This window comes from Mesoplodon mirus (genome assembly GCF_964341445.2).
Source record: "Mesoplodon mirus genome assembly, chromosome: 11".
Taxonomy (NCBI): domain Eukaryota; kingdom Metazoa; phylum Chordata; class Mammalia; order Artiodactyla; family Ziphiidae; genus Mesoplodon; species Mesoplodon mirus.
The window spans coordinates 98,382,173-98,397,454 of NC_138987.1; the positions used below are offsets into that span (position 1 = coordinate 98,382,173).

Consider the following 15,282-nt stretch of genomic DNA (forward strand, 5'->3'; position numbering starts at 1 on the left):
CCGTGGTCTTCTTATATCCTCAAAGCAGTCTCTGAATAGTGTCTCTAAAGTTGGAATTGTAGATCATCTGAAATAAATCAGTTTTAATATGCTAATCACTCAATTTCTCTCTCAGATTCAAAGACTGTAACAATATATACCCTTGAAAGTTATATAGGAAACTCATTTAAATACAGAAACCTTTAGCCGCTCTAAATCTGTAGGAGGTCTTTATGTGCTTTTCCCTACTCAGTTTCAAATAAAGAATCAGGCTTAAGAAATTAACATTTTTAATTTTTTTTAAGATTCTTTTTGATGTGGACCATTTTTAAAGTCTTACTGAATTTGTTACAATATTGCTTCTGTTTTATGTTTTGGTTTTTTGGCCGTGAGGCATGTGGGATCTTAGGTCCCCAACCAGGGATTGAACCCACGCCCCCTTAACCACTGGACAGCCAGGGAAGTCCCAACATTTTAAGTTAGTATCAGGGTTGTATATCAGAGTTAAGAATTTTGACCGTTCAATAACCTGTGATTGTAAAGAAGAATAATTGTGAGATTAGTTAAATGATCCCCTAAGCTGATTTTATTTTAGTTAGACGTTCTCTTAAGGGTTAAGGGTATTCTCATTGTCTCATTCTGTTAAGACACTATTTTAGTTAGACATTCTGTTAAGCTTGATAAAATAAAGTTTGACATTGGAATGTGCTTAGCCAGGTAAAATGTTCCCTATTTATGTGTACTGACAATGGTATTTGTTGTCCCTGTTACAGACTTAAAAGAAGCTCTGAGCCAGTTTATCGAAGAAGAATCCCTCAAAGATTATGACAGAGATGCTGAAGCAGCCCTGGAAGCTGTGAAGTCAGGTGCAGTAGATTTACATCAGCTGGCAAGTACATGGGCCAAAGCTTACGCGGAGGTAAAAAAAGAGATCACATTGTAAATTTTGAGGATATTCTGAACTTTGATGAAGGTTTCTTTCATTGCAGCTTTATTGAGATGTAGTTGACGTGCAACATGGTGTAAGCTTAAGGCATACAGCATAGTGCTTTGATTTACACACATCACGAAGTGATTATCACAAGTTTAGTGAACATCCATCCTCTCATATAGATACAAAATTAAAGAAATAGAAAATGAAATACTTTTTTGTGCGGAGAACGCTTAGGATTTACTCTCAACAACTTTCATATATACCATAAGGCAGTGTTAATTATATTTATTACATTGTACATTACATGCCTAGTACTTATTATAACTGGAAGTTTGCATCTTTTGACTGCAGTCATCCAGTTTCCCCTCTCCCCATCCCCAGCCTCAGTTAACTGCAAATCTGACCTCTTTTTCTGTGATTTTGTTTGTTTGTTTTTAAAGTATAGTGATGGAGGAGACAGAGAAGTCCAGATGGGCCTGGATGTGGAGTAGTTTCTCCACAGGCCCTTACTCAGTGCCCATTCCTCTCGGCTGTCACAGTCTCCTTTTTAGGGTCACCTCTCCTGAGGGAATATGGCGCCAGTTAGGTCAAATAAGAACTCCGTTCAGTGCTTCTCGTGTAGGTAGCTTCTGCCTATTCACAAGGCTCACTCTAGGCTGGGTTTTAAATTGATGCTGAAAATTATGTAGTGAGCAGATCTGGTTCATGGGGTTTCCAAATGTCTGGTGTTACATAGGGCCAAGCAGATCCCTGTGATTTGGCCCTGGCTCCTTCCTGCAAAACTTGAGCCTGAGCCTGATGTGAATTTGGAACAAGGCTTAAGTCACACGGGCTGGTTATAATTTCTAGAGCAGTGCCAGGGTCTAGAGATGTAGAGCGGTTATGAGAATGCGGGTTCAGGTTTTCAGAGGCATGAGGTAGATGAAATCCGTCTTCTAGATTCACCTGGTCTTCTGAAACTCTTCTATCCTGATCTGGCAGTCAATCGAAGTATAAGTGAAAAGAAACAAGGGGGAAAGTTTACCCGATTGACCCAGTTGAAAATACCTGTTTCTGTCATTTATCCATTTGTTTTATTTAAGGTAAATTATTACTCTTAGTCCTGTCATAGATTCCAGTTTTTGACATTTTCACTTTGAAAAGGGAAGAATTTAGAGTATTGTTTTTTATAGATGTTCGTCTGCAAAGGTCAATAGTAGAAAAACTATTTCCACTTTTGCCTTTCAATTGTGTGACCTTTGAAAGGATACTTCCCAGCATGCCCGTTTCCTCCCCTGGAGAGCACTCTGTGCGTCAGATATGCTGGCATGGCACACGTCTGGGGACAGGCGTCTGTCCTCTGGATGGATTTGTGTGTGTGCTTGCGGTACCTCCATTCTGCCTCTCTGCATGTTTCTGTTTTTCTTGTTTATTGGTGTTCACTGAGTCCCTTTATCATTTTGATAGCTACTGTTTTCATACACTTTAAAACATGCTTACATTTTATAAAGAAAACAATACTTGAAAAGTTCAGAGTAAGAAGATTGCAAATGTACATCTTGATACAAAATCCTATGCGTGAATTGGGTTTTCAAGGTCAGTGTTATTGCATAGGTAACCTCATTCTCTAAATATATAGCCTACAAAACCTTTCATAGCAATATATTTTTAATAATGGAAAGCCTCTTCTGATTATATAATTAATATATGCAAGTTATTCTGTTATGCAGCACCTTAGAATACAAAGTAAAGGTCTTCAGAAGTCCCACTCTGCCAAAACAGCCCCTTTGAGTGTGTTTGAGTTTCACAGAAATGGGATCTTAGCTTACTTACCATTTTTTTTTTTTGTGGGCACTTCCTATTTCTTCCTCCACATTAACGCCTTCCCCTTACCCCTGCCTCCAGGTAACCCACATTAACAGCTTAGTTGACATCTTTCTGTATTTTTTTTGTATATTCAGATAATCCTATGTAACCTATATACACATATATAGATGGAGGGTCTTTCTGTCCTTTGATGTACAGAAATGGAATCATAATATATGCACTTCTCTAGTAGTGTGTTAATAAATAAAAATACTACATCAAGATTTAAGACTATTCGTGTCTCATCTCGTAGACAACATTAGAGCACGCAAGGCCCGAGGAGCCCAGCTGGGATGAAGATTTCGCAGATGTGTACCATGACCTAATCCATTCTCCTGCCTCTGAAACTCTCCTAAACTTGGAACACAATTACTTTGTTAGTATCTCAGAACTGATTGGCGAAAGAGATGTGGAGCTGAAAAAATTACGAGAGAGGTATTTCAAAGTTCTTGCATTATCATAATTAAATGTTAGGTCATCAAATATTGATGGGCTGCAGAACAGCTTGTTCTCATTTTGTTATAAAATTGAAGAATCGAATAAAAAGAATCTTTAACTTTAGAAATTAATTTTCTTATGCATTTAAATCTGTCATTTCATCTGGGAAGATGAGGTCCTCATAGGTTTATAGAACTTCTCCAGTGATTTACCTAAACAAGTACGGTGGTCTTATCTCTTCTTAGTTCTAATAAGAGGAATAGCTTACCTCTTTTGAAGGTCTGCTTTGTTCCAGGCACTGTGCAAAGTGCTTTGATTGCTGTCTTAGTTCAGGCTGCTCTTGAAAAAAAAAAAAATACCACAGACTGGGTGGCTTAAACAACAGAAATTGATTTCTAACCGTCTGGAGGCTGGGTAGTCCAAGATCAAGGTGCCAGCAGACTCCATGTCTGCTGAGGACCCACTGCCTGGCTTGCAGACCGTGCCTTCTTAATGTCGCTCACGTGGTGTTTCCTCAGTGCGTGCTCCTGGTGTGTTGCTCGTAGACAGACAGCTGTAGTACCTCTTCTAGGCACTAATTCCATCAGGACGGCTCCAACCTCTTGAGCTCACCTAAACCTACTTACCTCCCAAAGGCCCCACCTCCGGATACCATCACATTGCGGGTTAGGGTTTCAACATATGAATTCAGGGGAGACACAAACATGCAGTCCATAACGGATACCCTGTCTCACTGGATCTCTTAGCACAATCCTACTGTTATCATCCCCATCTTACTGAGGCAAAAATTTGATTTTCTTCTAGTTCTTTATTATGTAGCCAATCGTATTGTGAACATACTTGAAGAATGAAATACAGATTGGATTTTTTTAAATATGTAAGAGTATAATTACCTAACAATAATGAATTACCTTCTGTTGAACTACATTTGTTTGACTTTTCCTACCAGGACTTCAAATAATATAATCTTCATCTCATTCTGAATCTGTCCTTTGGGAATCTGAATTAACTTACTAATTATCTGCATTTACTGGTACTTCATATACATTTTCTATCGTGGAATGGTTTTTCAGCAGGGGTTTGTTTTGGTTTACGTTATTTTTTGAAATGTCCTTTGGCCAGACTTCTTGATGGGGCTTTGCTTTTCCCCACCTAAACGTATAAATAGTATTTGAATACATTTATTTTAAGAACAGTTTTATAGTTTATTTTTCACAAGTCCAAACTGGTAGCTTAAAAAATAAAAATAAGCTATGTTCCCTTTAAAGTAGGTAATATTTTTTGCAAAGGTGAACAGTATAACTAATGGTGAGTTGGAATTCATTGATGGAAGTTCACCCACAATTTTGGTGCTTAATTCATTTATCTAATTCATGAGCAGAAGTGACACCTTTTCTCATTTCTCCTTTCCTTTTAATTCCATTTTACATCTTTAAAAGAACTTTTCTCAGTATAGCATCAATTGTTATAATGATCTTCTTTCCTAAGTTTGTTCGAGGTAATATACAGGTTGTCAGAATCACCCCACCAGACATACTGAGCCAATAGATTGTTAGTATTTCATCTGAAAAATAATAAAATTTTCTTTGATCTTAATCATAGAAAATATATATTGTATCATTAACTGTATCATTAACTACTTGCACTTCTAAAACATTTAGGGTGAAATAAATGTTCGTGAAATTTTATTTGTTGAATTATTATTTATTGGTCTTCTTTTTCCTCACTGGAAATTTGCTTCTTTTAGCAAATCAGATTCAAGATATTTCTTTGAAACTTAAAAGTGGCAATGATACTCTTTATCCACTAGAGGGAACATGTGTAATGTAAAATATTAATATATTTGTATCGAAGTTTATATTTATTAATGCTTAGTAGTTACTTCTGTTTTAAATAACAATCTTACTTGCAAGCACATCCTTCACCTGACCTCTAGTAGTTATTAAAAAATTAATGGGGTCACCTGCCCACTTATAGTTAAGTGGGAATTAAGTGATATGGAATATTTAATACTAGAAGGTATACATAGAAATGTATAGAAGTATAACATATGAATGAGTTTCATTTATCAAATACATATAAGTATCTTAATCAGTTGTTATAAATAAGTATAAGTTCTCTTTTAAGAGCCATTTACTTAAATTGACTAGAATGATAGTAAAATCCTTTTAGTTCATGTCTGTGTTTCGTTGTTTACAAGTTTGTTTGAAATATGTTTCAGGACAATTTTTTTAAATACATTTTTATTAGAAGATAATTTTAATGAACTTACTAAAATATAATACACATACAGAAAAGGCAATAAACGATAGGTATACAGCTCCATAAATTTTCACAAAGTAAGTACACCCATGTGCTCATCTCTCAGATCAAGAAATGATTTCCAGACCTGCAGAAGGCTCCCTCCTGCCCATCCGGCAGTCACCACCCATTTCCCCCATAAATAACCATTATCTGAACTTCTAACACCACTGATTAGTTTCTCCCGTAGAGGAAACCATATTTAATTTCTGTACGTTTATTTGGATAAATGAAGAAGACTAAAATGTATCTTCAGAATGTATTTCATATTCCTCTAAAAAGGGAACCTTGTGACTTAATACCAGCTTGATTCTTAGAACCTAATTGGCAGCTTCTGGTTATAATATAAAGTACCTTTTGAAGGTTGAAGTCACTTTAACTCATGTTCAAATAAAAAGAAAATGTATTTAAGCTGGAATTGCAGAGTATCTTCTTTGTGAAAATCTGCAGCCTCTTAAATATTAGCCATGGAAGTTGAAAGATCACCTAGATTTTGAATGCTTTCATTTATGCACTCAATTTAGATTCCAATTTAGCTGCACAAATGACGTTGTTGATATTATATGACATTATCATTATTATTTCCACATCTCCATTGGCAAGGCTTCAAAGTGCCTTCCAGGTAGTATAGTTGCCCTAACTGGACGTAGTCCTAGAAAACAAAAATTTTCTTTTGACTTTGTAGAGGTTGTTCAATAAATCCAGAGTGGTTGTATTAAAACTTTGATGAATATATCTGATCTGCTTTATTTATGGTTCAGACAAGGCATTGAAATGGAAAAAGTGATGCAGGAACTGGGAAAATCACTGACAGATCAAGATGTAAATTCACTGGCTGCTCAGCATTTCGAATCCCAGCAGGTGAGTGAAGTATAATGACTTTTGGGTTGCATTTTCCACTTATTTATTTTTGTAAAAAAAGTAGTTAGTAGTGTACTGTCTCTTTTTAGGACTTGGAAAATAAATGGTCCAATGAATTAAAACAGTCGACTGCCATACAAAAGCAAGAGTATCAGGAATGGGTGATGAAACTTCATCAAGACCTAAAAAACCCCAAAAACAGCTCTCTCAGGTATTAATAGGGTGTTGTTTTTATTAGATGAAGGTCATTGTCAGTAATAGTTTGTATTTATTGTAAAACTGGACCTTTTTAGTTGTAGATATTTTTAAGTTGCCGGTGAAAATTCAAGATAATTTATACTTCTTTTAACACCTTTCATTTTATAGACTTTATGTGGATGATTTGCGGGGTGGGGCGGGTAACTGGCTGTTTTACAGTAGTGATTTCCCCGCTAGAACTTAGCCTTGTAAATCTTGTGGGTGTGTATACCTAAATACCGCCATTACCGTCTCTTGTTTCCTTAAGTTGGTTTCCTTTCAGTGCAATACACACTGGTCGACTGCGCCTTAAATGCCAAGCACTCTTTAAGCAGAAGAGCAAAAAAAAGATAACTGCCCATGTGGAGCTTATATTCTAGAGACACTGACCTGTGAATAGAACAGTACTGTACAGAATGATGTGTGCAGTAACAGAAGCATGTACAAGGTACCGAAATAGTCTAGAGGACTTTCCATAAGTCACAATTTGTGTGGTGCCTTATGGCCTAAATACATTGTGTTTCATGTGTTGCCCTAGAGCTCGACAGTGCCTGTTCTTTCCTGGCTGTGTACTCACCTTTGAGAATTTCTTCTTTCAAATCCTAAAGTATATCCGATTGGGAATATATTTAGTACAGTATAATAATCCTATTTCCAGCATCTTCTAGTGTATGCTATAAACATTTAGATATTGCCCTTTATTTGTCTAATGTCATTCTCCCCCACCTGTCTTGCCTTGAAGACAAAAACCATGTCTGTTTTTCTGCTGTCGTATACCCAGGTCTTTGTCAAGTGTCTAGCTCTTGACACAGGCATATAAATAAATATTTATGGGATGGGTGTAAACCAGGCAGAGGGATGGAGTATCATTAAACTATTTACCTGACACAGTCTGTATCATCTCTTATTATATTCTGTCATTTGTGTTGTTGTTTTCCCCAAGACAACACCTTAGAAATATTTAAACAATTTTTTATAATTAGAAATGGGATATCCTCCTGGACACTAACATATATATCCCCCTCATTTCAAATGAAAATAGTGCTGAATACAATACAAGGGGACAGGTGAGGCGACAGACAGGCTGGGAACACCTGTGTACTATAAGGTCCAATGGTGTTTCTCAAATTGCTGGTTGCAGTCTGCCAGGGACCATGCTAGATCCTTTACTTTCCAACTGGACTTTTAAAAATGACAATAAAATGGAATGGAATTGAATGGAACAGAACTGAATAGAATAGACTAGGGAAAAAAATATCAGCACGTTACTCATGTGTGCATGGAGCCAAAATGTGAAATATGTACTCTATATTGTGGTCAAAAAAGTAGGAAGTCATCAACCTATGGAAGCTAAGAAAGCCTCTTGCTGCAAAAATTATCTCTGGCTTTACTCCTCTAGTTTCAGAAATTCATTCTGTAGGATCAATACCTTTGTGTAAATATTGGCCTCTAGCTGCTGCTGCTTTAAAAACCAAATATTCCTAGGAAAGAGTATTTTTACTGTGACTTGGTTAGTTTGCTTTCCTTTTTGATAGGGATTTCCTTGGGGAGCAGAAACCCGTTTTCAACATAACTACGTATAGAACTCCTGTGTGAGATTGATCAATTTAAAAAATTTATTTATTTGTTTATTTTTTTAACATCTTTATTGGAGTATAATTGCTTTACAATGTTGTGTTAGTTTCTGCTGTATAACAAAGTGAATCAGTTATACATATACATATATCCCCATATCTCCTCCCTCTTGCGTCTCCCTCCCACCCTCCCTATCCCACCCCTCTAGGTGGTCACAAAGCACCGAACTGATCTCCCTGTGCTATGCAGCTGCTTTCCACTGGCTATCCGTTTTACATTTGGTAGTGTATATATGTCCGTTTTTGCCCTTTTGTTTAAAGTCAGGTCTATTGAAGGATAAATTACATAGAGTAAAAGTCACTTGTTTTAGGTTTACATTTTGATGAGTTTTGACAAACTTAATTAGTCATGAAACCATTACTGCAATCAAGACATAGCATTTCCTTTTTATACCTTTATATTAACCCCCCTTCCCCTTGCCCAGCTTGTGGCAACCTGATCTGATTTCTGTCCCTGTCATTTTGATTTTTACAAAATGTCATATAAATGGAATCAAGCTGTATGTAGCAGTTTGTGTCTTTCTTCCTTCACTTGACATAACGCTTTTGAGACTCATTCATGTTGTTGCATTTATGAGTGGTTCTTCCCTTTTTATTGCTCTGTTATTCTTTGTTTATCCATTCACTCAGTGGTGGACATTCAAAGTATTTCGGCAATTATAAATACAGCGGCTATAAACATTCACATATTGGTCTTTCTATAGACATATGTTTATAATTTTCTTATGTAAATACCTAGGAGTGAGATTGCTGGAAAACATGGGAAGTAAAATCCATGGTGTGCTTAATTTTATAAGAAGCTGGTTCTCCAAAGTGGCTGTACCATCTCGCACTCCCACCACCAATGTGGGAGGGTCCCTGGGGCTCCTCACCCTCCTCAGCACCTGGTGGTGATATTCAGCAATTCTAGTAGGTTTTGTAGTGGCGTCTCATTGTGGTTTTACTTTGCATTTCCTGGACGGCTACTAACATTGAACATTTTTTCACGTGCTGATCTTCTATCCATACCTCTCCTTTTTTTTTCCATTATTATTATTGAGTTGTGAAAGTTCTCTATATATTCTGGATACAGGTCTATCATCAGATATATGTTTTACAAATATTTTCTCTCATGCTGTGGCTTGTTGTTTCATTTTCTTAATGGTTTCTTTTGAAGAGCAAAGTTTTTCATTTTAATTAAGTGTAATTTATCAATTTTTTTTTTTTTTTTTTTTTTTTTTTTGGCGATACGCGGGCCTCTCACGTTGCGGAGCCCAGGCTCCGGACGCACAGGCTCAGCGGCCATGGCTCACGGGCCCAGCCACTCTGCGGCATGTGGGATCTTCCCAGACCGGGGCACGAACCCGTGTCCCCTGCATCGGCAGGCAGACTCTCAACCACTGCGCCACCAGGGAAGCCCTAATTTATCAATTTTTAAATGGTTTGTTTCTTATCTCAGTTATCATTGCCTAATTCAAGATCACAAAGGTTTTCTCCTATGTTTTCTTCTAGAAATTGTATAGTTCAAATTTATACATGTAACTCATGATGTATTATTTCATATATATTATATGTAAATTTAAATATATCCACTATAAAATAGTAAATAAATACATCCACTATATATATGTTGGTCTGTAACTTTGTTTTTCTTATAATATCTTCATTTGGTTTTGATATCAGGGTAATGGTGGCATCATAAAACGATTGGTGGTCTGCTGATGAGCCTGTCAAAGGAATTGACATCTGTGATCACCAATCTGATAGCATGTTTTATTTCTAGTACTTCTCTCTTTGCTGAAATTCCTTATCTGTCCTGTGTGTTGTTTTACACTAAATATTTTAGCATGTTAGTCATAGTTATTTGAAAGTCCCTTTCTTTTAGCCCCAATATCTGGGTCATCTCTAAGTCTGTTTCTGTTGATTGCTTTCTCTCTTGACAGTGGGTTATTTATCTATTTTTGCTTGCTTTTTTAGGTCTTTCCCCCTCTCTGTTTCTCTCTCTCTTTTTAAAACTGAATGCTGGCTGTTGCGTGTATTAGAAAAGAAGAGACTGAGGTCAATTGTACTTATGCCCAGAAATGAGCAGGCCGTTAATGTGAAGGTTATGGAAGTCTAGTCAGCAGTTGGGCTGTGTTTGGTTTCTGCTCTTCAGTCCACCACAGACTTCATTTTCTACAACAGTGCACTGCTGCCAGTTTGTGTTGAGAGTGGGGCTTTGGCTTCTAGACTGTTCTTCTCTGTCATCCTGCTCCACCCTCAGCTTTCAGTAGCCTTTGCAGGCCTGTGCCACAGCAGCAGGTCCCCGTGTGTGCTGTTGCTCTGCCCATCCGCCAGCAGTAGACTAACGTTGTTGTTACTTGATGCCAGGCTCCTGGTCAGGGGTGGGAGGCGGGTCTCTGTGGTCTTTGTCCAGCTTCAGTCTTAGGTAAGTCCAGCAGATCTGGGCCTTGGGCTTGGGGCACTCTTAGCACATCTGCCTGTGCCACCGAGTGGCCTGTCTCTTCTCTTGCCCTGCCCCCAAGGTTTTCTTGGAAGCGCCTGGTGGAGGCCAACAGGAAAGAGTTTGCAAGAGCATATGCAAAGTCCCCTGGTGCCTGGAGCTCATAGCTGTTCTAAATGGACATGCTAGCCCATACTTGACCTTCAAGAATTTGTTAACATTTTAGCTGATTTTTTCTTACCCTCTTATATACATTACAGCAACCCACTTCTACTGTGCTCTGCCCAAACTGAAAACTATCTGTGTGTCCTGTCTCTCCTTCTAAAGCGTGTCACACTTCAGAATTTAGTTTCTTGGTTGCCTTGTTACCTCAAATCTCTGATGACCTCCAGAAAATTTATGATCTTATGGGTTATCTAGGCTTTTCTTGCTATTAGCATGGGAACATCATTCTCTTGTGGCTTTCTGTGTCCTAAGATGAGGATATTTTATTAATATAAATTTATATGAATTTACTTTGGGGTTTAAATTTGCCATATTTACTAATGAAGTCAATCAGTGACGCTAATGAGACTGTTTGGATTTACCCCAAAAATGTAGTCAGGGGCGTGGATGACTGTTACAGACTTATACCATCTTCAGCTCACCATGAAATTTGAATTGAACAGTTGTACAGTTCTGGTGCCTCCATGGAAACCTTTTCCGGAAGTGCAAGGGCAGAGTAGAGTGAAGAGAGAAGTCCTTTAATGGGAGACTGTTGGTGGTGAAAAATCAGGAAATGGTAAAACAAAAAAAAAAAGAGAGAGGATATGAATACATCAAAACGAGCTTCATCTTTTTTTATTATTTGACATTTTAATTTTTAGTTTTCATTTCTGTCACTTCACTTATTTTCTAGTTTCGCCAGCCCTAAGGCTGATAGAGGATATATTAAAATGTCATTTTAAACATATTAATGTTAGTCACTTCATTTAATCATTTTCTTAGGCTACTAAGAAATATTAAATGATGACATATAATCGATATTGTAATGACTAAAAAAATATGCATCACTTACTGAAAGAAATAACCAAAGAAATGAAAGAATAAGTAGGAATTTTACAACCTGTGTTAATGATCTTACTTGTCCCCATGGACAAAGGATAAATTTAGGAATAAATTAAGTGCTACTTTCTGCTGTTTCATCTCCTTTCACTGTAAAGCTGGCTTTCCTTTAGGAAAGGTTTTTGACAAACATACAAAAAAGAAAAAAAAGCATATCAATAATTTTTTCAATTTCAGTGAGGAAATTAAAGTTCAACCGAGTCAGCTCAGAGAATCCGCTGAAGCAAATGGAAGGATTTATGAGGAACAGAGAAAGTTAGAAGAAAGTTTTACCATTCACTTAGGTAAGTATATTAATTTTTTGCAGTCACAATTTATTGTAACCTGTGAAACATTTTTTAATGCTGTAAGAGAAAAATCCCTAGCATATGAGTAGAATATACCCAGGTTCTTTTTATTAAAAATCATGTTCTGCTCCAAGAAAGCCTAGGGTTTATTGGCTATAAGTTTTCTATTTTAGCTCATATATTATTTCTTTGCAAATAGAAAGATGAAATGTTAATAGTTATTCAAATAGAAAATTGCAAGGCCCATTTTAATTATTCGTAGCACAGATTTATCTGGATTCTTGCCACAGAGATTTGCCTCCTGCCCTGCTGGCTTTCTGCAGCTGTCTAAGTATCTTTCTGGGCCTGTTGCCTACCCCCAGGAGCCCAGTTGAAGACCATGCATAACCTGAGGTTGCTGAGAGCAGATATGCTGGATTTCTGTAAGCACAAGAGGAGCCACCGAAGCGGTGTGAAGCTCCACCGACTCCAGACAGCACTGTCGCTTTACTCCACGTCCCTCTGTGGCCTGGTGTTGCTAGTGGATAACCGAATCAATTCATATAGTGGTATTAAAAGAGGTAAGTTAACATTATGCATACTTATGCCATTAAAGTTCTCCATTTAATGCCATTCTAAAACGAAAGGAATTAGTGAAAAACTTAAAAAAAGGCATGAGTCACCCCAGTATTCAAGTAGACCAAACAGCACACATACCCAGACACTGCCATTTGAGATTTGTTTCATACTTTAGCAGGCCTAGTGTGCTTCAGGTATTTCATTTTTCTTAAAATTCTACCACATTGTAGATAATACTCTTACAGGATCCTTGTTTCAAGGTATAACAAAAAGAATAATCAAGATATAAATGTATTTTTCAAAAAGGAGCAGATCCTGACTCAGTGAATTTTAGTTCATCCATTTGTCCTTTTTTTCTTTCTTCTTTTAAATAACCTATTTCTTAAATATGCTAGGTAAAATTCTACTTTCCCTCTTAGTACAATTAATTTTTTATGATTATTAAAAAAATTTTAATATATAAAGTATATTCAAATGTATAACTGTTTTTAAAAGAAGCTTGAATAGAGTTTATTTTCTATTATAAATAAAAGAACCTTATATTTCTTAGCACTTTTGGGGACTGGATTATGATCAAAGTATATATTATTTAAAGAAGGTTTGGACTTATATTAAAATTTCCTTGCCTATTAATTGTTTACTCTTCTGGGCGATTGAGAGATTAAGTTTCTGATCAAAACCAAATTGTTGTCCCCTAACTTAGTAAGACATAATTATTGAAAGGACAAGTATGAGAAGTTGTCCTTGTGAATGCTGTATTCTCTCTCTGCTAGATCTCATTGTCTGTAAGTAAATACTAAATACTTGATACTTCACCTTTAGAAGTTCGTAACTGTGTTGGGTCCCTTAGATTTCGCCACAGTTTGCCAAGAATGCACTGACTTTCATTTTCCCCGAATTGAAGAGCAGCTGGAGGTTGTCCAGCAGGTGGTACTTTATGCCAGAACCCAGCGCAGGAGCAAGCTGAAAGAATCACACGGTCAGTGAAACTCAGATTTTTAAAAATTTCACTTTCAGGGTGTTCTGTCCCTAAGCACTCTCCTAGCATATGGGCCATCTGAAGTAGAGAGAGTTGTATTGGTGGGAAGATGCAAGAAAGAAATTAAGAACAAAATTCAAGGTCTTTAGAAGCTTGAATTCTGTTCTTAATTTCCTTGTTTGTGTGATTTTGTTCAAGATCCTTAGAAAAACTGTTTTTAAAATTCAATTCCATAGTTATACTTGAAGTAGGCACTCAGTGGAAAGTTGGTGATCTTTTGATCCAAGTTCTGCATCTCTAAAATGGATATAATTAGTACTATAAAGGACATTGAAATCATAGGGTAAATAGCCCAAAATATACACTTTTTATATGTTCCATCTTTGATCCACTTAGGTAGCACAAAGTCAGTTACAAGAATTGGTTTTGGTTGTTCTTTTAAAAAATTACTAAGTTTAGAATTATGTCCTGCTTTTTCTATATTTATCCACAATCTGAACATCCTTCTAGGAAATTTACTGGAAGATGATTTTAAAGCTATGGAAGAAGTTCATGGCATTTTTCTTGAGAAGATTTCTATTTATGCCTAAGGAGACCTTAGGGAAGACATAAAAGAAAACAAATTATGGAGTAGTTCTGCTATCTTTAATTGAAAAATGAAAGTTTAAAAAGTAGTCTTTTTAAAAATTAAATTGGTGCCATAAGTCTGTTTAGTTAGGAGCTAAAAAATATAAGAGTAGTATTCATTTAAAAATATACATAAGGTATGTTTTTCTTATTTTTCTGACATTTCATGTTATGTCACAGGCATAAAATTATAATACATGCTTCTATCTGGCTTGAGTGCATACTCAGTGTTTTATTATTTCTTATGGAAACTTGATGTCTTGCCCAGGAAATAAAATACGGCAGGGTTTTAAACGGTTGCTGGTCAGACCTTTAAATCTACTTCTGGTACTTTGGATGTCTGTCTTGTTTGTTTGTTTTGCAACTGCAGTGTTTCAAAGAAACCCTTATATACTTTGGGTTCACATGTTTTGTATCTTTTAGTAAACAGAGAGAGAGACTGCTGTATCTTTGCTTGGTGTCTTTGTTCTCTATCCCATGAGGAATTCCTCCTGTTCTCTTGATGCTAGAATTCTAGAATGCAGCTCTCTAGGCTCAACTTGATTAGCAGTCACGGTAGTTTTCATGTTTATTCAGTAGATTTTTAAAAAAACATTTTATTTATATTTTAATCATTTCTAAAATAGGTAAAACAATCTGCAGATTCACAATTCAAACTGTACAAAAGAGCATACAGTGAAAGTCTTTGTATCTCTGTCCACCAGCCATCCAGTTTCCTGCTCCAGAGGCAGCCAGTGCTGTGTCACATGTACCTTCCGGACATGTTTATGTGTGTGTGTGTGAGCGGGTGTATGTGTGTATTTATGTATTTTGCCTTTTCACACAAATGGCAACTTTCTCTGCACACTTCTCTGTCCTCTGCTTTTTTTCACTGGATAGTTTATCTTGGACATCATTTCATATCTGTACAGAAAGAGCATCCTTAGAGCTTCTCACTGCTGGATAGTGTTCCCCTGCAGGATATCCCATTAGTGATCAGTTCTCTATTGATAGACATTTTATCTGTTCCAAAGTTTTGCTCCTATAAGTAATAATGCATGAATAACCTTACACATATATCGTCATGCGTGACTGAG

At 36.6% G+C, this 15,282-nt stretch overlaps 1 protein-coding gene across 2 annotated transcripts in view; it reads left to right on the forward strand.

The window, feature by feature from the left end:
• Nucleotides 1–15,282, forward strand: part of FERRY3 (FERRY endosomal RAB5 effector complex subunit 3) — a 38,043-nt gene that overhangs the window by 3,307 nt on the left and 19,454 nt on the right. For both annotated transcript variants that reach the window (XM_082634675.1, XM_082634674.1), the window contains exons 3-9: nt 753–898; nt 3,012–3,193; nt 6,259–6,358; nt 6,448–6,569; nt 11,933–12,039; nt 12,405–12,602; nt 13,451–13,579. In XM_082634675.1, coding sequence (XP_082490801.1) covers nt 753–898; nt 3,012–3,193; nt 6,259–6,358; nt 6,448–6,569; nt 11,933–12,039; nt 12,405–12,602; nt 13,451–13,579 — 984 coding nt within the window. The remainder of the gene's footprint in view (nt 1–752; nt 899–3,011; nt 3,194–6,258; nt 6,359–6,447; nt 6,570–11,932; nt 12,040–12,404; nt 12,603–13,450; nt 13,580–15,282) is intronic.